Genomic DNA, 27,528 nt, shown 5'->3' on the forward strand with positions numbered 1-27,528 from the left:
TTTATTATTTTTTGTAACTTTATTTAACTTCAAAGGTTCCATTATTGATTTTTCATTTCAGGACTTGGTGAGCTGCCCCTAAAGATATGCATTTTGGTTTTGTACTACAGGAATAAACTCCCACCACATGAGTTCTCTCACTCCACTGCGATTATTTTATCTTGTCCTGTTTTCCAAAGCATCTTTGTGATGATTATCAATAAATAACAGCCAGTAACTGGCTAAACAGTCTGTTACCTATTTTTCCTTTGATCAGTTGGTGAAAAATCCGCACAAACTAAACGGAACAGTGCCAGCAGAAAAAAATACCACTTGTTTCACTGAGAGAGATGCATACTGCTAAATATAGATTTTACAGAACTGTTGGTCTCTAAGTTCATAGGATTCATTTCCACTGCTTCTCAGAGGCTCTTTCTCATCCCCCATGTCATTGTCTTTCATTTGTACAAAATAGGCAGGAGAAGCCTTGCATTCGTAATGCCTGTCAAGAGATTTCAAGTGGATCAACATATGAAGAGCGTAGGCAAGAACCAGCAGCAGAATCAGTGACATAACTAAACCCATTAGTATTGCTGGAGAGAAAAAGGATGCACAGTCTTTCGCATAGGCAAAATGTCCTTCTTGAATGTTAAAACCTTGAATCTATAAAGAAAACAAAAGGGCACAAGTTAAATAAAATCTTTGCTGTCCTGATTACAAACTACTCCATGAATTTGTTCGTGAAGCCAGTAAGACATCCTAACCTAATGTCTTCATATTGCAAAACTGTACCTAGCAGTGCTAGCTGAAGTTAACAATCAAGAGTTTATCCAGGTCAGTCTTCTAGAAACAGCCAGTTATTCTAATCCCCTTAGCTCTGGTGCTCAAAGGATTTGCAGTTTTATTTTAAACAAAATCTTCTATGATCACTTTTGATAGCCCAGTCACATTTAATTGTAAACTTTGTGCCTTTATAGTGCATTTCCACCATCATTTGTTGAGAATCTGCAGATTCGCTGTTTCAAATTGTGTGAACTTAAGCATAGCAATCAAGGAAATATTCTCAGTTGCCTACCCTAAGATTAGATTTATATCACCAGATCGAAGCTAAAATACACAAAGCTGTATAAAACTATGGCCTATACCAGTACATTCTACTTTGTGGTTTCAAAGGATGGAGAGTCGTTTCAATTCTGACATGACATTTACCAGGTTTGCATGCAGGGAACTGGACTGTCTGCTTCACCAAAATGGGTCCACGGGCAATTACCTTACAGTAAGAAAATGCAGATCAACTTTCCTTCCATCCCCCCTTTCCAGTTTTCACTACCACAAGACCTACTTCCCTGCATTTATTTACTTATATATTCATTTTGCTTGTCCCTCACTTAAAATATTTTCTTTCTGAACAAGTTTTGGCTTCTTTTTTTTTCTTGCCCCTGAAAGGGGTCAATAAATTGGAGGCCAGTAAACATTCAAAAAGATTCTTCATCATGTGTGGAACAGTCAGCTCGGGGCTGTGAAACAGTGACATTCTGTATGCACTGTAGTGATAGTAAGCTAGAGCAGAAGCACAGAGTCCAGTGCAGCAGGGCAGTGGGCTATCTGGGGTGAGATTCATCCCCTCTAATTTAGGTATCTAAACCGAGACATCCTAGTCCAGTCCTCTTAAGTTCACTTATTGTCAGAAAAACAGGCACCTCCAGAATATGATTAATATTGTCCTAAGGTAAGGATTCGAGATGAGTCAGAGAAATTATCCACTGGCTTTAGAGGCAGACTGGGGTAACTATCAATAGGGCAAAAGGTTAAAATTCCTAGGCATCAAAAGTCAGATGAATCGCATGCTCAGTGACTGATGCTGCTATTGATGCTGGTTTTAAGAGCCCAGCTCACAGGGATGTAATTCAGAGAGTGATATTCACATCCCACACTGAATGGAAACCCAACCAAGAGACTACAGAAAAAGTATACAGCCCTTCATCACCTTTGAAAGCAGTACAACACTTAAAATCTTATTTTCCATTCAATTTCTAGTCTATGTTTCATGGAGATCCTCTAAGCTGTATGTGAAAGGTCATAACATTTTCTTGGCATGAAGCGCGAAACTTTCCATCAGTCTACCTATGGGATCCATTTGGTTTAACTCCATGGTATTACCTGGAAATCAATAAAAGTGACTTCCCAGAGCTTTGAAACATCGTTTGCTGAGCTGGGTATCAGGAGTGCATCATATCTCTGCAAGCTGCTCACACGTTCACAGTGGTAGGAGTAACTTGCCGGTGCATATATTCTGCTTGCATTAAATGTTGCTTGCGCAGAGTGGTTGTAAAGCAGTTGCACTCTGTGTAAACTGAACCAATTCTGAACAGACAGCTGGTAATAACTGGTTGTTAATAAGAATCTGAAAATATTGTATGGGAAGAAAGATGAATGAAAAAAACAGGTCTAACTAAGAGCTGGAACTGTTAAATTCCTATGTTGAACAATCTTAGAAGACTCACTGAAATTACCAAAGTTGCACCCATTTATATTACTGGAAGCTCTAGCTTTTTTTTTTTTAAAAAAAAAAAAAAAAAAAAAAGAGTCTGGAAAGTGATTTGGAGTTCTCTGTTGCTACAGCTGAAGGACCTCGCTGTTCTCCCACACAGTGAGGTAGTCACAGATATCATTACTGCTATGAATGTCTAGCTATGAAGCTGCACTGGGAGAATACCACTGGGTCTGTGGCTGCCCAGACACCTGGCTACTGAGCAGAAAAGTTCTTTTTTTTTTTTTTTTTTTCCTCCTAAATGACTGAGGAAAATATATATGTAATGTAGCCATTGTACTTGCATTAAAGACATGGAAAATTTTTCAAAATTCAGCTTGTACATGTGTTATACAGATTTGAAACACATACATGTGTTTCATATGCTGATATGGCATTTTGCTTCAAGACTTCAAAGCTCACTTTGGAACACGATCCAAAGTAAACAGCATAAATTCCACTGATGTTAATGAGAACTGTTTCCTGAATGGTTAAGGTGTGAAATGTGGTGTTCACGACAAGTTGTTTATATGGATAAGGTAAACTTCTCCTCTGTCACATACACTACAGCATATGTTTATTACTCTCTCTGTATTACTTCACCGAGTCCCAGAGTGGACTAGAAGCTTCAATAAGGACTAGCGGGTATGTTTCACAGTCCAAAATGCTTACAGCTTAAATTTTAGACATGACGTAATAGGTAGGCAGAGTGGATGAGGTGTGGAAGAATGAAGGTTACAGCAATATAAACGTATGAACACTCAGTTTATGCTTGGATTAAGCTTAAATTAAGCTTGATTAAGCATAAATCATATAATCACATGTAGTATTATTTGTCAGGCAATGCTGTTTTCTTGGATCACTGAGAAGTGAATGAAGTAGGTCGCAGTCTGATGCCTGAGCAGCCCACACTATCAGTTCTTTCAGCAGAATTCCCAGACAAAAATTTAGCAAATTAGCAAGATTTAGCAAAAATCTCAGGCAAGAGAAAGTTCGATTTAAAAGTGATGACCTGATCTTTTCTCATGAGTAGGACAATCAACAGAGAAAAGGAAATGCCTTAATAAAACAAAGTAGGCAGACAAATGACAGCCGTATTAAATGCAAGTCTCTTCTGTGGTTCAATTCTATAATCAACAATTCTATCAAACTTTTTTTGCCTATACAAATTCTCTTGAAACAAACTGCACAGGCATAACAATGCATTCAGCAGATATTAACATTTGTTTGTCTACTAGTTTCTTTATCATATAAACTTACCTAATAACAAGTCCCTGTAGATTGCCAATGTCACCAAACTTCAGAGAAAGCCTAGGTCAAAAACAAAGTGATATCAAACTGGATAAAAACTTGAGAAATATTAAGAGAAAAAACAGCACAGAAGATTAAGCACAGTTATACATAGAGCATTTTCCTCAGTATACCTTTGAAGTCACTAGAAAAAAACTACAATGATTAAATCTTACTCCGTCAAAATCCAGTAGCTTAGCTGTTAATTTGAATAAGGCCTAGACTGTACAGTAAAGAACAGAACTGCATGCTTAACTTTCCACACAAACTTAAATCCCACTGTTTTCAACACCTATTGATAAGTGTAATTAGGTTCACTTGATATGTGCTCTCCTTCTCAACTCAATCAAGCTAATTTGTAATATCTCTTAGTCATTTATCACCTACACGTTATTAGAAAGTGCTATATGTATGCAGCAAGATTTTCCGCATCTTTGTAGATACCAGAGCATAACAAATGCAGATGGTATTTGAGTTCAAACTTCATACATGTGCATCATTAGAGGTACATAAATACGTTGATTGTGAAGCAGCTCTACAAAGCTTATGAACAGTCAACATGGACATCTGAAAGCTACTAAAGTGAAAGGCCTTGGCAGGTTAATTGTTTCCATATGCATACTCTACCATCTTGGTACTGTCTCTGAAACTAAGCCATTGTAGCAGGACATCATTAAGTGGCATAGAAATTTTTGGCTTAACAACAATATTTTCCCTCTTAGAAACTATTTGCATAACAGATTTTTACTGTTGACATAACCCTTTAGGCTAAGTTAGATACCATAACACAGTGAAGTGACTTGCAACACCTATAAGACTTCAGAACTTAAAGCTGAAAAAAATAAAAAGCACAGCTAGACAGATGATTTCATAAGAGATGTTGTTTTTTTCTTTTATCTTGACTAACACTGGGTCAAATAAGCCAGAACACTGAGCTTCTAGACGCTCTCTTGTTTTATTACAAAGAAAAACCATAGATAGCTAAAGATTAGACACATGCAAGTATGACATTAAATTGAGTTGCCTAACCCATGACTTGGTGCATAAAAAAAAGGTTGGATTATTATATTTTATGTACATATATATAAAAATATGTATAGAGCAAATGGATATGCATAAGGGACCAAATATTTTTTCCTGGCTCCAGCTGCTTTTCATTGATCAGGCAGCATAAAGCAGCTTGAAAGCTGATCTAAAGCCAAATCAGAAGATAGTCTTAAAAAAGGCTGGAGAAGGGAGAACTTTAAGGGACTTTCCTAGAGTGAGAACAGGGCAGTGCATCATGTTAGCACTCAGCCAGATAATCAACTGGCACAACCTATAGCAGTCCTTAAACCTGAGATTAGGGAGCAAAACGGAAATTAAAGCCACCTTTTCTCTTTTTCTCCTTAGCTACAGCCAAATGTAAATTGACTCAAAATCTTAACCCACAACTTCCATTCAGCAATTATGCTGAGTCTAACGAGCCCAGACTATCCATTCTCCTACCCACAGAGCATAGTTTTTACACACAAGGACTTGGATTAACACTTGACTGCTGATAGGGCACATGGACTCAAAGTTTCTAGTGAATTGATACTCTCTAGCAGAGATGCCATATATTCGTTCATGGAATCTGCCAAATGTCCCAACAAATCCCTCCTAGTGAGGGCTCAGAATAAGACATGTCTTCCTTAGTCAGGAGTCTAGAGTACATTCAGAGGGTTCATGCAGAAGTCACTGAGACTAGTATTTTCTCAAGGTATCCTGAATCAGCAAAGCACAGAACATTAAATCATAAAACCACTGGGAAGTGGTAGCATTTTTCTCTCTGTGTTCACAGAGCAGAGGACAAGAAGAACCTCAGTAGACATAGTATGTCTCGATCCTTGCAAAAAGCCCATCAACCTCAGCTTCAAACAAAGCACCAAAGTCCTTCCTGCATTTAGCACCTATGTCCCTAGTTTGAGGCTGCTCAGAAAACCCTGTGGGTGTGTGGCAGACTGATGAATGAATTTTTTGCCTTAAACATTTCTTGGTGCATGGGGTGCAGGCAGGCCACAACCCCGAACAAGCCATCTGTCCCTGGCGGAAACAGGACTGGGCTGCTGTGACCCCCGAGATGGTCTCCCTGCGACCACCTGGGACACACCGAGCCTGCACTGACAGGCAGGCCACAACCCCGAACAAGCCATCTGTCCCTGGCGGAAACAGGACTGGGCTGCTGCGACCCCCGAGATGGTCTCCCTGCGACCACCTGGGACACACCGAGCCTGCACTGACAGGCAGGCCACAACCCTGAACAAGCCATCTGTCCCTGGCGGAAACAGGACTGGGCTGCTGCGACCCCCGAGATGGTCTCCCTGCGACCACCTGGGACACACCAAGCCTGCACTGAACGAGACCACAATCGGGCAGAGACTCTGGGATCTGGACTGTAAATTATTGTCCGTTTTTAGCACAACTTCTATAAAACCTGCTTGGCATGAGTGGCTAAATTTGCTGAAGCCTTAGGCCGCACTCCCTAGTACAGTGAGAAAGGGCCCAGAGCTGCTGCAGGTGGGAACGATAAGGGCGTTACCAGCAATTTGCATTCCTGTGCACTGCTGAAACAGTGCTAATTGGTGGAGTTATCACCTTTTTTGTCAGGACCTTGAGAGCTAATGGCTGGACCCAAGAATGAAGACACACCTGTCAGCAGAAACGGCAACAGTAAACGGCCTACCTAGGGACAGTGATGAGACCCAGTAAGAAGCAGGAGACTCCAGACCCAAATATTACTATTGGTCTGAACTACCACGTGAGGGGTGGGAAAACAATTTGAAAAAGCTATAATTGCCGAGGGATTTCTTTGCTTGGCCCCCCCCTCTCGCTCCCTCTCTCGGCCCTTGCTCCTCGTCCCTCGTCGGAGGCCCCCCAGCTTGAGCTGTGATTCGAGCGGAGTCAGCGGAACATCATCGGCCTCGGAGTGGTGGTAGCTAGCTTCCTCTCTCCTTTTCCAACTTTTCTCTATCTTTTCCCCTTACCCTTGTTCCCTTTATCTCTTTGCCTTCCCCCCCCCCCCCCCCCACGCCTTTTCTCCCCACTTCGTGGAAAATAAAGGTAAAAGGTTGTATGATATTTGACCGGTTTTAGCGTCTTAATCTCGTCCTTGGGATCGTAACGAAACCCTCCCGATATTGGATCGGGACAGGGTGAAACAGAGAGAAGGGACAGAAGACATGGCAGATAAGGTGGCTGGACTCAGAGATTATGAGATCAAACTTCAGATGTGGTTAAACAATGATAAAAGGCATGTCAAGGGTATCTCATACAATTTTTCTGCTTCCTGGCTCTCTCCTGCAGCTTCCTCTATGCATAGTATGTTCTATAATCTCCCAGACTTCAACATAAGACATAGAACAGAACACATAGTCCTAACTTCTTAGAAGAATACTCTGTATCTATAGAGTGAAGCACACAGACACGACTAAACCAGATACTGCTGATACTACCATAAGCACTGTAGAGGTAACTGTAACAGATAGGTAGACAGAATAACCTGTTGACATTTAATAGTCTCCTTACACACACTAATAGCATGTTTGCAGCCTGTCACTGCAAATGTCTTTCTGAATTTTGAAGCCTCATAGACAACTATAAAAACTATACTTTGTGTTTTGAAACCCTTACTTTCACATGAGGACGTTTTCTATGAAGTTATGTTCATTGCTAATAAGAGCTTATTAGCTCTGAACTGCAGAAGAGAAAAAGGACTGTTTGTTAACGTATTGTGTTTTTATTTTTAAACTAATGTTATTCTTTTTCCACTTGCCATTTTCCACCTATCCTTCCAAGTTTTTTCTCCGTGGTATCGTAGTATTCAGAATATGCTGAGTTCACATGGCAAAACTCACCTTTGCAGTCAAATAAAAAAGGATTTTCAGCATCAGAGGCTGCGTTTATCCACTTGCTGATAATGTAAAATTGAAACTGCCTCTGATGGTGAAAATCCTTTGATGCTTTGATGCTGAAAATGCTATGATACCTCAGAGAAAAAAACTTGGCTTCTTTTTCAACCTTTTTTTTGGTTTTCTTGTAACCTCACTAAAATTTCACTGTACTTCAGCTTATCTTTTCTACATGTATAATCAGGAAGACATAATACTGCTTAGACCTACAGATGAACCATACTGTATAGAAGCTAAATAAAAATGCTGGGTTTGGTCATGTTATTTTTATCAGTGTGTCATTATAGATTTAAATACCATTTGTGGGGTAGATCCAATGATCATGTTCAGCATCTACACAGTAGGTACGCACCCTCTAATTTTTAGATGCTTGGGTACAAGAGTAGAATCAACAACCTAGCAGCAGACAGACTACTGGGAAGTTACCCAATACAGTACATGGAAGGAGAGAAGTGGTTGGCTGCATCAAAAGGGAAATTAAAAACCCTCAAGTTTCAAGTATCGCCACTAGATTGGAGGTTTGGGGAACAGTTAGTTTAAAATATGGTTCTTTTTTGGTTTGGTAGGAGCAAGGCACTGAGCTGTTTGTGCTGAAGTAATTCATGACAGACTGGGATCCAGAATTTCATGTTTCTGGAGAAGCTTCAGGTGACATGGAAACGTGCAGTGAATTCACCCTCAGGCTTTGGCAATTCACAAATCACATGCTGGGACTCTGAGACATCTAGTTCTGTTTCTAGATACAGATGCCTATCTTGAACCAAGGGGTTACATTATTTCTGGTAACCATTGGCACAAATACTATGAAAAAGTAGCCCACCACCCATAGTCATTCACAGCCAGCCTCTAAGCCCCCACATTCAGCACAGGATATGCTATTCACTATCCCAAGCACTTATCCACAGGGAGTGGAGACTAAGGGGATCAACAGCTCCAGCCTCACACACATCAATCACAAAACTGGCTGGCGCAGGGGTTGACTACACCACTGAAAGAGATGAAGACAGTTAGGTACCTCTGTGTGCCCTATGAAACGCTGGTCAGAAAGCATATAAGCCATACTGCTTTGCTGCTTGCAGCATCAGGCCATTGCAAGAAGGAGCTTGCCCCTGAGGTACTGGGGCTCCAAACCACGTATTACAAGGTTTGTTCCTCCAGTAGTTACTTACTGGCCTTGTTACTGGGTACTAGTTTCATTAGCAGAGTAGGATGCCACCTTACACTGCACTGTCTTCACTGCAGTTAGAATCTCCGACATCCACAGTTGCATGGACACCAAATGTCTTCTCCGTCAAATCCAGCTGCGTGTGGTTTTTAAACTTAATCATGATCCTCTTGGCCCAGAAGAGAATGCAGGGGATGCCATTAACTGTGACGTTGAGAGGGCTGTAGTGGCTATGGGTGAACGGCCTCCATGATTCTCTTTCCAACTGTTCTTTCCTGCTCAAGTTGTAGCTGACAACCTGATTGACCACATAAAAGATCAGTATCAAAAGATGGACATTTCAGTAATTATTCTCTATCCTACCAGAATAAATGAGGTCAGCACTCAGAGAGCATCTGTTAAGCCAGTTCTCAGCTGCAGTGGTAGTGAACTGCGGAAGCAGAGAAGCCTCTGACCAACCCTTCCTACCCTGGGAATGGTGGAGAACCACACAGGCTTCGAACTCCAGCACAACTTGCCAGAGAGCCAAAATAAGCTTTACTTGTTCTACTGGTGTAGTGTCACTAGGGTAAATCACATTCTTAACATGCCCCCATCACATCCCAGCACACTGTGGAGCAGTCCATTATAAAAAATTGAACCAAAGCTAGAATAACAAGCTGCTCACCCCAGAAGGAGACTCACTAGGGCAGTTCTAAGCATGACAGCAATAAACTAAAAAGGACTAAACTTGGGCCAAGGATACAGTTGACCATGCTGAAAGCACATTAGACAGCTGTCCAGGTGAAAGAAAAGGTCCAAGTCCGCATCTACCTGCAGGCAGTTTGGCCACAGATGGCTTTAAAATCAGAGAAATGCCTGCTGCAAAGCAGGATGGCTTCAATATGGACCTCAGCCTTTATAAAATCATTAATTTATAAATTTAATATCTGTGTACTGAGGGTTCCATGTCCTCTGTAGACATCAGAAAAAGATTAACCCATCCAAGTCAAATTTCATAGCTAAACGAGGCTGATTTGCCTCTGAAGCAATATAACTTGAGACAGTGAGTTAAAGCTCAGGAAGGACTTGAAAACTTAATCCTCATTTTCATATTTCAAGCTAAGATTTCCAGACACTACAGACTCTTTTCCATCTGTAGATACATCAAATCTGAGTATGATAATGCATGTAATGTCTGCATCGCTGCCTTGCATGTAATATGAGAGAGCAAGTTCAAGTCGTGGACAAACAAGAGAAGTAGTTTCAGAAGAAGAGTTTCAGTCATAAGCACCATCTTATAAGGCTCCAGAAGGGATGAAGTTAAGCCCCGAAGCTTTGTCTCAGCTTAAAGAAAGATTTTTTTTTGATGTTAAGATTAGCAAATCGTCTCCCAGCTCAGACCCTGAAAGACCCCTTTGATACTTGACCTTACATATGGCACAAGACTGATTTAGGAATTAAAATTATTAGGTACTTGCAGCAACAAGCAGAAAGCAAGATAAGACAATAGTCAGAGAACTTAATGCAAAAAACAGCAAGCAACAGCATTATGACTGTCTTTGGGAGAAATGCTAAGGCTGTCTTCTTCAGAAGTACAGGAGAGAGCGATTTAATCATTAAATTATTTACATCGGATTGTGTCTTTTGCAGGGTTCTTAACAGGAAAGCTTCTTGCCATCAGTTTTTGACAAAACCTACAGGCTGGATGGAGGAAAAACTCCCACTGAATTTAGCAATCAGCAGCTTTGCTTCAGCTATTCTTTTAGTACCAAGCATATAAAAGATATAAACAAAATACTGGCCACTGCAGTCAGATGGAACTGTACTGAATATGGACAATGGGATTCAGTTCTTTCAGAATGACGCTGTGCCCAAACCCATTGCCAGTGAGCACCAGCTATGCCAATTGAAGTCTTACCTCATTGCTCAGAAAAACAGATGTATTGTACTAGAGATCGTAAATCAGTATCACACCACTATGATTTGGATAGCTTTGTTGGCTCTTTCTTGTAAGTAATACAATATTTAGTACAACAGTACAAATTAAAAGATCTCAAAACACTGTGAAAAGTAATTACAGATTCTATTCTTTTGTATGTTACCTGTGTAATTCCTACTTGATTTACGTTAAATTTTGGCTTTCCATCACCGTCAAAACGTCGACCTGCGGAAGAAAGTGTTATGAGCCTACAAAGAAAACAATTGATCATTTATAAAAGCATAATTCTGCATGTTCTGATGAAAAACAATAAGTATCCTTGCACACAATGTGTATTTCAGACCACTTGATTGTTTTGCAAAACATTCGACTTGGTGCAAATACTGACTTCAACGCATCCATTTTCTGATTTCCCAATTTGCCTTACTTGTACAATGTTCTTTTCATTGAGTATCTTGCCACCTTTACTTGTGAGAACTCTAGTGCCCAAAAATTACAGGATTCAGCCTACACATTTATTTATTCATCCCACACACATTTAAGAGGCTGCTTCTTTCTTCATACAGCTGACTTTTCAGAAGGGTGTTGCATGGAATCACACGGCAAAAGCCTGTACCTATGAGTAGTAATTTCTTTGCCTGCACTGGACGAAGATGTGAACCTGTGACAAATAAGCTAAAAGGTCTGACTGGCTTCCAGGAATGCAAAGTTTCACAGGTGACAGACTACTTCACGAACAGTTTCCCAGCTCCAAAGAGTGAATACTGCTTTATTTCACATATCTCAGAGTCAGTAAATGACTATTTTAACCAGGCAAATCTTTTAAAGAGTACTTGTTAAAGATACACTTTAATAAAATGTTTGACAGAAGCAACACTAATGACAATAGAAGCAACATCTGGGAATGAAAATCTTACAGCTGCACTAATAGACCCAGTATCCAGGCATTCAGCCCACTAAAAGCCTTACCATTTCTTTGCAGAAGATCTTCATCTGAAAATGCATGTGAACTAGAAGAAAGGAGAAAAATATTTACTGCATAATATCTAAATTTAAAATCTGCAATAAGTTTAATCTCTCTAAGTCTAGGGAGAGCTCCTGTTCGTAAAGTTTCATTCAACAGAATGTTCAAAACATAACTCAGACCCTTGGCTGGTTAAGGTCACATGAACAGTGCAAAGTAATCCTAAAGCCAGTGTACTTTCAGTATCAGAGGTCCCCAAGGTGGATCAGCCTCCTCAGGCATTCCCACACCCTTACAATAGTGACTAAAGGCTTCATGACCCTTCTTGTCCCTTTCCACAATCACTAGTGTGTCGTACTTGCTCACAGAGACGTTGAGCAGCAGCAGCTATGCTAACACAGACTTTCAGGATGTTTTAGATTAGAAAGTGACTGATCTGATTCCAGCCCACAAGTGGGGGAACACAAAGGTGGCACTGTGTCCTCCTCAGCCCCTGTAAGGATAAGGAGCAACACGTTGTTCCTGCAGGACAGAGCAAATGTCCCATGCTAGCATGCCTTGAGCCCAGATATATAGCCATATAAAGATAACTCAGGAAGGTTCCAAACAACCCGAAATTCCATGGAAGTCAATTGCAAGGTAGGGAGCAAGTGAAACATGTATCAAACAACTATCAGGGTCCTGAAGTTTTCAGACTTTGTTTTTTCCTTCTGTATAATTTAGGGATAAGTCTTCAGCTGGGGTAGATACAATCAGTTTTCTTGATCTAGAGAATTAAGCCCTGTAGATTTACATCAGCAAAAGACAAGAAAAAGAAAGTCCAAGAAACCAGGCTCTGCATTAGGAATAGATTCCATTCTTCGAGTCTCAAGAAACACCTGCACAGCCCTTCCTGCCCCCCTCCATACCATGGCAGCTTCCTCAGAATCTGTAGCTCCCTATTGTGGATCGATTTACTGATCCGATGAAATACGTCCACTTCTCATGCTCACTGTCAGTGTTCCTCAGTAAATAATAAAACTGATAAAACTGGCCAAGAGGTCCGTCTCCTGCACCCAGAGCTGAAGATCTTTTTGCAAAGACTTTCTACACACTACCCTACTTCTTTCTGCACAGTGCCTTCTGCTGCCTTCCAGGCCACAAGTGACAGCAGAGGAGCAGAGTGCAGGACTTTCCTCACAGCCACTTCATTTGAGAACATGCTTCCATGTTCTCTTCTCGTTTTGTTTCTTATTGGCTCTCAAAGCCACCACAGAAGGAAAAGGAACATGCAAAGACCAATATATTGTAAGGACTAGGAACACAAGCAGTTTTGAATATTTAAATGTAAATTGCATTGTAAGGTATTTGAATTGTAGGCTCAAGCCTTGGTCTCTCTCAGCAGCCCTCTGATGGTCAGGTGAACCTACTCCCTAAAGAGATTCCCTCAGAGCAGGGTTATCTGTGACTGCAGCAGCTCTACGTTACCCACTAGGACTTACTGTGGGAGTAACCTCAACCTAATTGTCACAGAAGCATCCTTAATGGCAGATACACACAAGTCAGAACAACAAACACCACTGAAGGAGAAACATCAGCCTTAAAGCTTTCCCTGTTTGCCCATGTCAGCACAGCTCTGGCAGTCAGGGAATCTGATCATGCTGAACCTGACTCACCTAAAAATCAATAAAAATATTACTGACTTTAGCAAAGCCCAGATTTCACTCATAATGTCTCGTTTATACTCATGGCTCTAGAGGGCAGGAGGCTCTTCCTTCTGATCCATCTCTCCAGTGAATTTTTCTTTTTTTGGTGCATTCTGTGTGCTACCAAGAATAGATCTGTTGTGTCTCCTTGCAAACGCCTCAAGCCCAGAAGGCAAAACAGACAGAAGGGAAGTGGACTCTCTATTTCAGCTTGTCACTTTGTCCCTAAACACCAGGCCTGAAGAACAGCTTTTCTCTAGACCACAGGCAGGCTGCTCAGTCCCTTCAGCAACCAAAGGCAATAAAGCAGAAGCCACTCTCCAGAGAAACTATAACAAAATACAAAAGGCAGCTAAGCTCTGCTGCTCCACAGTAGTGACTTTAAGCAGAGCTGAGAGAACCTTACAAAGATTTTATGTATTAAAAAGTATAAAACATAACACTGTTTAAAACCAGCTGGGCAGTTTCAATTATATACAGTGAGCCCAACTCTTTCCTCAATGGGTTGTTAAATCCCAGAGACTTTAGGAAGGCTGTGTACTTTCAGAATTAGTCCCACTATCCTCCCCTCCCTCTTCTAAGCCAGAGATTAGTGCTGGGTGCTGAGGATTCTAAGCAGTGTGGAAGTTTCAAGAGTGAGCAGCCTTCAGAGATGGGTGGAAATAGCTCTTATTTTGACAGGTAAGTACCAAAAGACCGGTCAGTTCCCTTATGATTCCCTAATGAACCTATTCATGACCTTTTTTTCTCTCTCTCCTCCTTTTTTTTTTTTTTTTTAAACAAATTACTTCACAAGGAAGGAGCAGGAGCAGATGGTTTTGCTATACCCGCAAGGACAGAGGGAACTTGGGAACTGCAACTGCTGTAGACTGTCACTTAGCTGAAAGACTGGGCATGTTTCTTGCCTGTTCTTATTTAAGGCTGATTATAGCCTGATTCCATGCCAGAATACTACCTTCAGATAACACAGCAGGTTTCAACTTTTCCAAGAGTCCAGTCCAAGGAAAAACAACTTTTGCCATAGAGACTTGGCCATCATGACACATGACTGAACTGGACCACGTTCACTTTTCTTGCTCAGGTAAAACTTTCTCTAAGATCACTTTGTGATTTGACCCCATATTATTTTTCCTTTCTAGTCTTCTTTCATAACACATTGTGCCTTGAGGCCAGAAGAGGCAACACAGATCACTGGGCATTTTTTTCATGATGATAGCTATAAAAATGAGGCACACCAAAGAGATATTAATGTGAATTATTTAATTATTTAATAATACTAACATTAGCTATATTTACACATGTAGTTAAAAGCTCATGGCCCATTATTCCAATTTGGAAATTTTCATGCTGTAGTGGATGAATGTGCAGGCTAAAACATTGGGATGAGACAAGTTTGATGTAAAGTTGCATAATCCAGTTCATTCCCTCACTGGATTTGCAAAGCTTTTATGTTGTTCTGAGAAGGGGAGGGGGTGGGTTTTTTCTCGATAATCAATAAAAAAGTCATTACTTAGCTTCCTATCTGGGAAAAGGCTGATATCATGGCAATGCCAGTTAATCCACCTCCAGAAATATTAACTGACAAGCAGTATCAAGCCTTGAGGATAGCATACAATGAACATGAGGCACAGTCATTGTGCAGACCTCCATGGGGTTATATCCTGAATAGCATGGTCATAAGCAACCTCCTCGCAGCCTGTGACCTCAGGTTGGAAGCTTGTGACAATACAATTTGACTCCTTTACATCACATTTAAAGCCACAGCAACACGCAGCCATGCTATTCCTGAAGAAATGTCAGGTTTCTTCCCCCAGCACGCAGATGCTCAAATATAGATGAATGTGCATTGCTAATGAAATATTCATGCTTTCATGAGGAATGGAGTGGAGAAAGTGACCTAGGAACGATCGCTAAGTATCACAGTATGACAAATACTATCAACCACATGACAGTCTTCTAACACAATCTGAGAGGCAGGTAGAGGCATGCAACTGAAGTAACTGCACTTACGTATTCCTGTTTATTTTCTCTTAGTATGAGTCTGCAGGCTGCCTAGGAGTCTAAGGATTTATCTGCGCCTCTTATTTATTAACAGTGCCAGCTACAACGTCCTTACCTCCTGCACACTGCATGAAACCCTGTCAGAAAAAGGAGTCAGAGAGCCATCATGGGAAGACGTGCAGCATTTGCTTTTCTTAGTCTAACCGGATTGCTATGGCAGAGACAGTGTATCAGTGACATCAGGGAACGATTGCCTCAGCGTTTCTGAGCAAGCACAAGTACATGTTTATTTTATCAGGTCAGTCAATGGCCTTTGACATGCATAACCCAGAGGTGTCAGAGATGTATGTTATCCATGACAGGAATGTCATGGCCTTCAATAACCATCGTGCTGTCAAATCAGCAGCCTTTCTAATCAAAAGGCAAGCTGGGGAATTCACAGGTGATCTCTGGCAGCTAGGACCTTTTACCCTCAGCTGAAGCCAGTTTCACAGAACAAAAGCATGAAAAAAATGGAAAAGTAACAAGGCATTAAAAATACTAATTCACTTTTATGTAAAACTGTTAATTATGAGACACAGGAAACTAGGTAGCACTAGAGCTTTCTTCTCCACTTCCTGCAAAATTATCAGCAAAGAGTGGCTAGAATTGCAAATAAGAAAAACATTTTTAGCCTACTGAAATGTACACTAGACTTTTAAATTTATAACTTTTTCAGCCATTCTACCCTGTAACTTCAACTTCAGTAGTACACGTAGCATATGTTTTGATGACTAATAGCATTTCCTTACCAATTTTTAAATGACCAGCCCAGATATATCCAGTCATGTTTTTTCTATGTTGAATTTACCATTCTGAGTATGTCGGGAATCCAAATGAAATTGGCTTAGCCCTAATACAAAGCACTGGGATGACTAATCACTATGTAAAACCCAATTAAATAAGATTATAAGTATAAAGAAGTGTAAATTCCTTCTTACCAGATAACTTTATCCATCTACATAAGATAACGAAGTCTGGCTTATTTATCTGAAAAAGTTAATATAGACTCCAGCCCTTGAAGACTTTTATGTGAGTAGCCCTTGCCCACATAAGTGAACCAAATGAATAAACCTAGCACTCAAGAGTGATTGAGTGAGGAGGCCATAGACAGTTTTCACGCTGTCAGGCTGAATGGTTCAAAGGCAGCCATATTCGTACCTAATTTCATTCTTCATATTGCTGCTCTGACAGACTACATCAGATGGAAAAATATACTTCACTGTAGTATTTTGACTGCTCCAGAATTATCACTATATTACTAATATTATCCAGCTGCAAATTACCTCACTGGCTGCTAAAGTCGTTTCAATAATTTATGGAGTATTTAATTGGAAAATAGCATGTGAACCTTCAAATGCATTAAAAACAATGTTATGGCTAAAAGACATGAATGCTTGCTGAGGGCTGGGTAGCAATGGATTGGCTGTAATCCTGAGGACATTGGTCATAAATAACTTCACTGAAGTTATTATGATTATAAATGTATGAGCCCAGGAGATCAGAATTAGGGCAAAATCTAGCTCTCTAAGAATCCCCCTCCCCCCCAAAATTGTTATTTTTAAAATGTATCTACTTAAATTATATCATTAAGAAATATCTACAAAGTCCATGTTTCTTTACAGATCCTACATTTTAACTATTCTGTGTCATATTTGGGTAGCCTCAGCTACAGTGAGCCAGAAACAAAGCGAGCCAGATTTACATAATTATTTTATAATGTATCAACTATTGGGGTTGGTCTACACTTGCAACTCAGGGAAAACTACCACTACCTTTAATGGACTGTGTCTGAAAAGAACTGGATCAGAACTAACAAGATACTCAAGCTTTCTTTTTTGACATAAAAAGAAATTGAGCTCATAGAACTTCTGGCAGCTTGACATTGTACAGATATGATCCCACCCCCACTGAATGCAAAGGGAAAAAATCCATTCAAATCACTGGCATCAGGATCACATCTTCATTTGTTAATCCTTACTAGAATACAGTTCTTGTAATGCTCCCCTCATTTCTTTCTCTCAGATTTTGATCTGATTGCAGAAAAGTGTAGTTATAAAGAAGACACTAACAAATCTGAAAACTGGCAGAGGAGAACAGCAAATAAGTTATTTGAATGAAAACATATTATAGTATTTATCAGTAACTGACTAACAGATCTCTTAATACAAGCTTAAGCAAATCACCACATGTCTTTCTTGTCTTAAATGCACAGATTTTATTGCCAGCTTTGATCTTCATCAGCATATTTGATCCATGTGTTATTAGTGACTTTGAGGCATGATTCAACTAATTCAATTCGGGCTATTTTTGCTTTTCTAACGCCTGGCTTTAGAAAGTCCTCTCTTTCCATTGCTATGATTTGGGCTTCCAATTACATTTTGTTAAAGAAAGAAATAGCACTATAAACAATGATCAATCAAATCTCTAGTAATTTCAGCATTTTTTTTTGCAATGTTGAATCCATGCTTCAAATATTCACTCTACAGAAGTAGAACATTTTAGCACCTATGTTTCTTGGAATAGTTTTCACACCTTCACAGTTAATCTATTTATAACTCTGTTTTTACACAGAGCAGGAAAAGTCAGTGAGAGAATCATTAAAATGTAATGAATATAAGACAGATCCCCAGAAAATACACCTTTTAATCCAATTTTTGTCATATATATAAAAAAAATTTCAAATCACATTTTAGCGCAATATAGGTTTCAAAATAATTCATTTCTGTATTAGTCCCATGTGCTTTAAACCTGAAAAGAAAATTGAAACCATGTCCTGACACTCTAAACTGTGATCAAATCTGTTTCCACACAACACAAATGACTAAATTACAACATTTAAAACATGCACTCAACTTCACCAATACAGTTTGTTGAAATGCACTAAATTACTGACCTGCCATCCACTACTGCAAACATTTGCTCCACAGACGCTGAGAATCCCACATAGAAATAAAGAAGTAAAAACCTAATTGCAGTGATTCTTTCCATTGAGAAGAGAGTCAGTCCCTCCACACCAAGCACATCTGTTCTTCTGGTCTAGCAGGGAGCTGGGCGTCTGCGTTCTCCCTGTCTACGTGACAGACAGCAGATCCAACCAGTCAGAAGCAACATTTGCCAGTTCATCACTTCACTGGTTACCCACAGAAGAAATTCTTCATATGCTTAGATTTATACTGACTGTGCACACACTGGCACATTGCAGTGTCCCCGTGGATGGAAGATTACAAGTTTTGAGGAAATTGTATCAGGATGTGAGCTGTCTGTTAAGTAAGAAAAAAAACAGATAATCTCTCAAAGCTCCAAAAACACAGTAGAGCTATACTGAAAATCACTTCTTACTTATACTTGATCCTAACCTTAAAGGAAGGGAAGGGCTCTGTTTCAAAACATATCTGAAATTTTCCCTTCTGCATGATAACCTGAGAATTACATGCATTTTACAGAAGTCTCATAACACCTTCAGAGTAGTAGTATTATCCCCATTTTACAGATGTGACAGTAGGCACAGGAACCTTAGAAGTCAAATATTCAAAAGTCATTTCCCTTTTTCAGAGCTGATTCAGTTTGTGGGCACCCAACTTCATGCTCAATTGCATTTATACTTAACTCTAAGTAGGACAATAGTTGTTACATGTCCACTGAATTACAGCACCTTGGTTTTCAAATTGTCAGACTGACGTCAAGGTCCATACATATCACTATGAATACAGCAGGCTGGTCCTGGGAACTCAGGTCATTCTGGGCTGCAGGCAGGGATACCTCTCCCATAGAGCCATTGTCCTATTCAGCCTTCTCAAAATATACATCAGCTGTGTGTTACTTTACGATGGCAAGGCACAAACTCTCTAAACTCCTCTGTCCAGAAATTCAAAGCACACGCTCGATTGAAACCTCTGGAATCATAAGGCTGGCCTTGACTTGAATATTTTACATCATTCCCTACCTATCAGTCCTTGCTACTTTCTAAGGTTGCTTCCTTTCTCCCTAGCTGCCCTCAAATGATCTTTCCAAGTCCCCTCTCCTTTCACTTCTTTCTGTTCCTGAACTCACCTTTTTGTCTTTCTTTCAGTTTCCACACCCTTTGCCCCAGAATTCTTTGCCTTCCTTTTCTTCTCTGAATTAACGCTTTATTCTAGCTTGCAAAATGCTGTTACACTTCTAATTAGGTTTTCTCTTTCTTACCTCAAATTTTCTCCCTTTTTATCTGTAAGTGATCATGTTATATATAGCAAAATCAAAGCAAAATCCAGGATCTCCTAGTTCAGTCCCCCACGTCTCACTGTCTTCCCATGAAGCCAATGACTAATTTCACCAGGAAGAAATTGGATCCTCCTTTCCTCTGCTCTCCATAGTCCATGAGCCAGTTCTTGAGGAAGGATTTGCTTTGCCTATGCAACAATGTGGAGGGTTCAGCTTGCTTTAGTCTACCCTATGACCTACCATGCTTTCTCCCCACGTTGCTCACTAACTGCAGCCTGAACTCAAAGTGTCTGCACAGGACTGGGATATTTGCTGGTGGATTAGGTGCCACTTTAGTGATATTCAGTCTGCTCACTTCCAGTCTGGCCACATGCATGAACAGAGCTATGAACCTATGATCAGATTTGGAGGAAACTCCAACGCTCCAGCTGAAACAGAATCCTGGTAAAGGAATTCAGTATGGACAGCTTACACTTGAAAGGAAGCTCAGACCAGTGCTTAGCTGAAACTTGTATCCATACTGTGCCCTTCTCCACTTAAATATCCACACAGGAGATAGTTGCGATCTGCTCCTGTGAACAGCTATGTGTACACACACATACACATATCCATGTACATACACACCCAGACACACACGCACTACTTTCTTGCTTGTGAGCAAAAAATGTCAAAGATACCTGCTGATGTGACCACGTAAGTCAGCCCTACTTTACTGATTAAGAGCTCATCTATTGCATTCCAGATATTAGATTAAGATAACGGCTTTAGCATCGTAACTATTAAAAAGGATTTACCACCTTAATTAATTTCTCTTTGTGTGATACAGAGAGTATGCACTAATCTTAAAATCTCTCAACAGCTTTTCTTCAATAGTACTGCTTCTATCCAATTTAAAGAGGAATCGAGATACTTATGTGAGAATCCTCACTTGAAAAATGAGATGGGGGAGTGCAGTGACACAAAAGTACTTGTTGAAAACAATCTCTAAAGAGAAATGAGATCCACTGAAATAAGTCATCCCAAATATTTACTTCATTCTTGTAAAGAATAATGGCAAAATGACCATCTCCACAACACTACTGAGTTTACAAATAAAACTTCTTGGACAGAGCCTATATGCAGTAGTCTTACTTAACAAGATGTAATTTGAGAAGCTCTTGAGATTCAATTGACCAATCACTACTTACATTTACTTGTCTTACACTGAAATGAAACAGGCTAGCAAGGTCTGGTCATTCACTTACTATGTTTCAACTATATACATACACAGTGGACAAAGCTTGAACATTCTACTCCATAAATATATTCTGTGAACTTCCCAAAGGACACAGTCAACTGGAATTTAACAATTTTGTTTACATCTTACAAGATGAGCTATGGTAGTTTGAAACTGGCTAATATTTCAAATAAGATTAAACAGCTGTTTTATCATTATCTTCTCCCTATCTGGCAATACATTTTCACTAGTGATCACTCTTCATGCACAACTTAAGTCTTGTGATGATAAAGCAGCTACTACTTGTTTTTTTTGTTTTGTTTTGTTTTCCTGAAGATAGTGGTAATTCAAATACTTCTACTGCAAAGTACACTACAGCCAGAGGGGAGACACAGCAGAAAATTTTATTGTGCTTAAAGCCTTGCTTTTTTTTTTCCAAACCTATCTTGCACGAAGGTAGTTAAGCAGTCAGCAGTTATCATTGGTATAGGGACTTACAGTTTTGTGAGGCTTGTGAAGCAAAAGATCATAGAGACTGACAGGTTAGACAATCAGTATTCCTGGCTTCTCACACATCCCTGAATGTGTCACCACAGTCCAGCAAACCCTCTGTCAAACAGAATGATTACATAAATGTTAATGGAGACCTAGAGATGACAGCTGTTCTGCCTGATGCCGCAATGATTATATACACATTAAGTTTGCATGCAACGAATGAGACTGCTGACATAGTTTTAAACATAGATAATTTATCTCTTTGGCTAGCATCTCCTCAGGCAGACAATGGCATGATTTATTTTCAACATTGTTTACCATTGCCTTCAGATGACACATCAGGTCACTGTGAACTGAGCAGCTTATAAAATAACATGCCTCAACCAAAGTAGATGGCAACCACTGACTAGGTATAGGCACTTAATATGCAATTACTATTTTTATACCTCAAGACACTCAGTGTTCATCTGGTTTAGATACATACACAATGAACTTACCCCTGAAATAGGATGCAAGCATGGATAGAAAGTGAGTCTTAATATTTAACAAAAGTTTGTCTCAGTTCCAGCAAAACCCTCTCTCTGGGCAACTAATCTGCCCAAAGGCCTTTCAACTTTCATTTCCATCATGATGTCTGGGATATTACAGAAATTAATCCTGTTATAAATCAGACTCCTTCCTCCCTCCCTTCCTAATTACCGCAAAGAACCCCATTCTATCCCAAGAAATATCTGTACACAGTCAGGCCCCACTGCAAACTGTTCTGTGGGGACAGAGACTAGCAAACTTGTAAAGAATGAGGCTACTGGTTCTTGGCCTACCTTGAGAGGGGGGAAAAAAAATCTGTTTATATTACACCACTGCAAAGGTAGGTCCCAACAATGGAGTTTCTCCGCTCCCTCAGAAAATATAACAATGGCAGTCATAGACTGCTGTGTTTGTTTCACACTCAATCAGTGATTTGAAAAAAAGTATTTGCCATTAAAATGGCAACTCACACTCCTAGATGTGAGCCAACATAATCACATCACTAATGCTCCTTTTCCTCTTTTTCTGTTCTGTCAGATGAAAGAGGAACTTAAGGAAACCCCGAAAGCATTTTACACATTACCAGACAGGGTATGTTGTATAGCAACTGCTAAAAAAATTCTGGGATTATGAAACAGGTAGTGGGAGAGAGCCGTGACAATACACACCCATTCCCTCCAGCAATTAAAGGAGAGAGCCTGTGAGAAAGCCAGGACAGCACAGCGGGCAGGCCAGGCAGGGGCAGCTCCCTCCTCTCAGGAGGAGGAGGAGGAGAAGGTGGTGGTGGTGGTGGAGGAGGGGGCTGCGAATAAATCTGCCACCATAGCTGCTTACAGAGGACTCGCTCTCGGATGGCAGGTGCCTGCAGTCCGGTCCCCTTTGGCTCCCCTGCGCCTATAAGCGACGGGCTCCCACACGACGGTTCAAGCGACCGTTGGGAAGCAGCGGGCATCCTCGCGCCCCTGCCTCGGGACTGACGTCACAGCCCTCACAGGGAGAGCGGGGCAGAATAGGGCCAAAATGGCGGGTGCCGCGCGAGGCATGCTGGGATCTGTAGTCGCCCCCCCCCCGGCGCCGAAGGCCGCTCCGCCTTGACGGCCTGCTGAGCTACCGGCAGCGGCGGCAGGGCAGCTGCCCGCTCCCGTAGTTCCGGAGGCTCCGGCGGGGACGGCGCAGCGCAGGAGCGGGCGGGGCGGGGCGGACAGCGGGGGGGGCGGGGCCGGCAGCTGGGAGCCGCGCGGCGGTGCATTGTGGGCGCTCCCTGCCCGGGCTCGCAGCACCACGCGGCGCCATGGGTAAGTGCCCGAGGCCGGGGGGGAGGGACGCGGGGCTGGGGCCGCCCGCAGCCGCCTCCCGTGCGGGGAGCTGCCCCGGGCCGCTCGCCGGCGTTACCGCGCCGGCCCGGCCGCCTCGTAAACCCTGGCTGCGCCGGGGCCGCCCCGTGTTTTGCAGGGAAGTGCCGGGGGCTCCGCACCGCCCGCAAGCTCCGCAGCCACCGCCGCGACCAGAAGTGGCACGACAAGCAGTACAAGAAGGCCCACCTGGGCACGGCGCTGAAGGCCAACCCCTTCGGCGGCGCTTCCCACGCCAAGGGCATCGTCCTGGAGAAAGTGTAAGTGAAATCCAAGCTCTCGTCTGCGAGACCCAGAGGTTGGGACCGCACCACCGACATGCATCTTCTCAACCCGTGTCAGTGCAGCTGCCATAACTGATGATTGCCACTCTAATGCTGGCTCTGTCGGTTGCGTCTTTGAAAACATTCTAAAAAAACCCTGACTTTCTTATTGTGTCTCTGGTAATTATGCACAGCAATACTAGTTCTATAGCTGGTTTCTGCTGTTTACAATCACTTCTAAAGATCATAATTCAAATTCTACTGTAACAAGAGCTAATCCTTTTCTCTGAATCCTCTCTCTGAAAAAAGCCAAGTGCTGCCTTACATGAACTCTTCCTGTAGTTCTCAAGAATTATTTTGAATGTACGTTTACTTCAGAACAGCCATAGATATGCTGATTCATATCCTCAAGAAGTATCCTTTCTTTGGAAAGAAAGTGACACCTTTAACATGGGCATATGATTTTTAGAAAGTAGTTATAATCTTAGACTGGTACAAGAAGAAAGCTGCTGAGAGAAGACTTAATGATACATGGAAAGAATTACAAATGTTCAGAGGTTAGTTACTGAAATTTTAACATTTAGATTTCTATTTTAAAGCTAAACCAGTTATATCAGATGTCAGAAATCAGATTTCATAGGAAACATTATAAATCAGATTATACTGGGAGTTTTAAGATAAACTGTGGGATTTGGAGGGGGTTGGTGGACTTATCTGCTAAGCTAACTGAAATATTTTAAATTTAGAAGTGGTTATGTAACAGTACTAGAGTTCCCCAAAGAAGAAAAATAGTTTCCATCCCGCTACCACTGGATGGATGACAGCTTCCCTGCAGAATTATTGTTTATTTTACTGCTAGATGTTTACTGCTACAACCTAGATGGTGCCAGAAACATGAAAATAAAAGACAGGTTAGGGCATCCATCTTATACCTGATTATTGCAACTGTGTCTGTAGGCTGAGGAGACTAGTATGTTGTAGTTACGTTTATAGAGTAATATACTGCCCAGGGAGATTCTTGGCACTAACTGGCATGGATCAGCCACAGCTGTGCTAGGAAACTCTCTTTGCCAGGGCCCAAGAGAGCACTTGGTGCAGAGCCCTGTTGAAAGTAGCCCCTGAAATTTTTGGACTCCTAAGTTATGCCCAGGAATTGTTTGGGAGAATTTTAGTGGGGAGAGGTCAAAAGCATGCTAGGGACCTTCCTGACAGTTCAGCATTAAAGATAGTGGTGCTCCAGTGCCTGGGAATTTCCCATTTAGTAAATGAAACAGTGCCTAGCTGTAGCTTGTAGGGACTAACAGTTCAGTTGTACAAAACTTGTGATGACTAGGACTTTCTGTAGCTCTCTGAAGAAATTGTTGCTAGTGTACAGTTCTACCGCTATTGCAAATGAACCTGAGTTTCTTACAGCTTTGTGAACTAGTATATTGATGATTTTAAAGCAATTACTTTGTAATTTCAGTGGTGTGGAAGCTAAGCAGCCCAATTCTGCTATCAGAAAATGCGTTAGAGTCCAGCTGATCAAGAACGGCAAAAAAATAACTGCCTTTGTTCCCAACGACGGTTGCTTGAACTTCATTGAGGTGAGCAGCTTGCATCTAAAACTACTACTATTAACTGTTCCAGTGCTCAGAAGTAGTTATGTTATTGGCCCTATGCTTTGGGGGATCCTAACCATGTGAAAACTGCCATGCTTTTCTGCTTAGTAATGTGGACTGCGAAATAATTGAGCTTGAATTTTCAAGCTTGAGACTTCTTCAGCAAGCTCTTCGTTTAGTTACACTACATTGTACATGTGCATGTAAATTTATGAAAGCAGGTCTTGACTTTAGCATTAAACTTCTTGAGTTGTTACTTGAATGAAATCTGACGTTTTTTTTTAACAATCTGATAATTGCTTAATTCTAGGAAAACGATGAAGTTCTGGTTGCTGGTTTTGGTCGGAAGGGTCATGCTGTTGGTGATATTCCTGGAGTTCGCTTCAAGGTTGTCAAAGTAGCCAATGTTTCTCTATTGGCCTTGTACAAAGGCAAGAAAGAAAGACCAAGATCATAAATTCCTTTTGTGCCAGCTACAGTACTAATAAACATTTTAATTTGATAAATATTTGTGTGGCTTTTGATGTCATAAATGAATGGTTTGTATATATAAATACCTACTCGATATATTATTAAACACTGGGTGATATGTTTGAGTGAATGGTTTTGCTATGGATGACACTAAACCTGAGCAGCAATCTGGTTTTGGATCAGACAAGCACAACTTATTTGAGGAATATGGTCAAAAAGAAAAAAAAAACCCTTACACCAGAATTTTCACGAAGTCCTAAGTAAGTTTAAAAATCAAAACAAGAAACAGCAAACCTACAGTACTGTCGTCTCAACTCTCTCTTCTTGGAAGATCTTAACACATTAGTGAATATTTGTTTGCTTTGTGCACTGAAAGCCATAGTCTGTTTCAATATATTCATTTTACTACTTCATCTATTTCCTTCCTAGTCAGCTTTTAAATATTAAAAGTTTCTAATGTTCTTAAAATTGTAAAGCAAGACTATAATATTTTTACTAGTTTAATTTCCCTGTCCTTAATATTACCAAATTGGGATTGCATTTGCTAAAGATACTTGCTTATAGTAGTAGTCTGTTAGCTCCCAAAACTGTTGTTTGGCTTTCTGGTTTTGTTTGGGTTTTTGTTTGTTATTGACTTGATTATTTATTCTCTCACGATTGAATATAAAAAGAGAAACAGCCCTGCATAAACACACAAAGTATGTATTTTCTATTTAAGCTGTAAACATACATTGTGTTAATAAAGATACATTTAGATCTAATTATTGCCCCTTCACAGTAATTTGAAAAAGGAAAATGAATGTTCATGGCTTTTTCTTTTAGGGAGTGGATTCCTTGATGAAGCAGCTGTGTCTGTTCAGTTGGCATCTGCAGATTGCTAAAGTTTGGTGAATTGACTCAAAGTAGCTTTCAAAATTAATAAATGCCTGTTTCTGTTACAGAGTTTTTTACTCTGATCTAAATCCAATAAAAATTTAGGAGGAATGCAAGCATTTAAGTCAAAAAGTGCAGTAAGAAATCCTTCCTCAGCTACCATTTAAATTTCTTGGGTATCTTCCTAGTTCATTCTAAATATACCATTCTTGGAGAATTCTGCTTTTGCTCAGGTTGTGAACAGCTTGGCACATGTCTGCTGCATAAATCTGTTGAGGATGTAGTAGAACCTGTGTTTCCTTGCATGTTTGATTTGACGAACTCTAAGAATATTAAGGCAGAAAGAAGGGGCATTTCAAGCTCCCACTGAGGCCATTTTATTCAAAATGGGAGTGAGGCCACCGTGCCCTTCTAACCAGTGAAGTGCATCAGTGAAGTGCATCAAACGTGCATCTCTTTCCTCCGGCTAATGGGGTCAAAAACGTTTCACTCTCCAGTGTTCCACGCCTGAAAATGCTGCAGCTGCCCCACTGGTGGTGCGGGAGTCGCTCTCCATTTCTCTTAGCTATGGAGATCGGCCCGCGGGAGGCTCGTGAGGGCAGGAACAAAGGGAGGGCTCAGGGCTCCAGTTCCCAGTGTGCGGAGCGCGGCTGGGATATGTGGGGCTGTGTGTTACGAGAGGCAGGAACCAGGCGTTTAACTCTGGCGCAGTTTCCAGGGAGAAGCTTAACCCCATTTCTGTCAGCTCAGAAGTGAGGACAGACCACGCGCAGCGCCCTCACCGGCTCCCCTCCCCAGCCAGGTCTGCGACTCCCCCAGACACGGGACTGGAGAAGGAAGACAAGACTAATTAAACCGGTAAGGAGGTGTCATAACCTACTTGGAGGCTGCGGCAGGGAAATGTGAGTCGCCGCCGCTCCGGGCAGTCGCCTCACGGCCTGAGGCCGCGCCGCCGGGTAACGGCTGCCGCCTCGGCTCGGCTCTGGCGGCAGCGGCAACGCCGCTGCGCCGGCCCTTCTCCTC

General features: G+C 41.2%; 2 protein-coding genes across 6 annotated transcripts; one reads left to right on the forward strand and one right to left on the reverse strand.

Annotated features, from left to right (window-relative positions):
• On the reverse strand, positions 1-27,454 carry LOC135324702 (V-type proton ATPase subunit S1-like protein). 5 transcript variants are annotated; one of them, XM_064501496.1, is made up of 8 exons: positions 27,386-27,454; positions 21,421-21,531; positions 11,784-11,824; positions 10,978-11,039; positions 8,950-9,191; positions 3,770-3,820; positions 2,140-2,383; positions 1-642 (listed from the first exon to the last, which is right to left on the reverse strand). In XM_064501496.1, exons 2-8 carry the CDS (start codon positions 21,450-21,452, stop codon positions 340-342), a joined length of 975 nt encoding a protein of 324 aa, XP_064357566.1. In that variant the 5' UTR covers positions 21,453-21,531; positions 27,386-27,454; the 3' UTR covers positions 1-339. The 5 variants fall into 5 exon arrangements, with proteins under 5 accessions (XP_064357566.1, XP_064357567.1, XP_064357564.1 ...); XM_064501497.1 differs by lacking the exon at positions 27,386-27,454 and adding an exon at positions 23,057-23,152; XM_064501494.1 differs by lacking the exon at positions 27,386-27,454 and adding an exon at positions 22,780-23,081.
• LOC112983657 (small ribosomal subunit protein uS12) lies at positions 23,120-25,667 on the forward strand. Its single transcript, XM_026100913.2, has 4 exons — positions 23,120-23,240; positions 23,398-23,557; positions 25,026-25,146; positions 25,472-25,667. The coding sequence occupies exons 1-4, from the start codon at positions 23,237-23,239 to the stop codon at positions 25,616-25,618; spliced, it is 432 nt and encodes a 143-aa protein (XP_025956698.1). The 5' UTR covers positions 23,120-23,236; the 3' UTR covers positions 25,619-25,667.
• Positions 27,455-27,528: the final 74 nt, after the last annotated feature.

This window comes from Dromaius novaehollandiae, chromosome Z (genome assembly GCF_036370855.1).
Source record: "Dromaius novaehollandiae isolate bDroNov1 chromosome Z, bDroNov1.hap1, whole genome shotgun sequence".
Classification (NCBI taxonomy): domain Eukaryota; kingdom Metazoa; phylum Chordata; class Aves; order Casuariiformes; family Dromaiidae; genus Dromaius; species Dromaius novaehollandiae.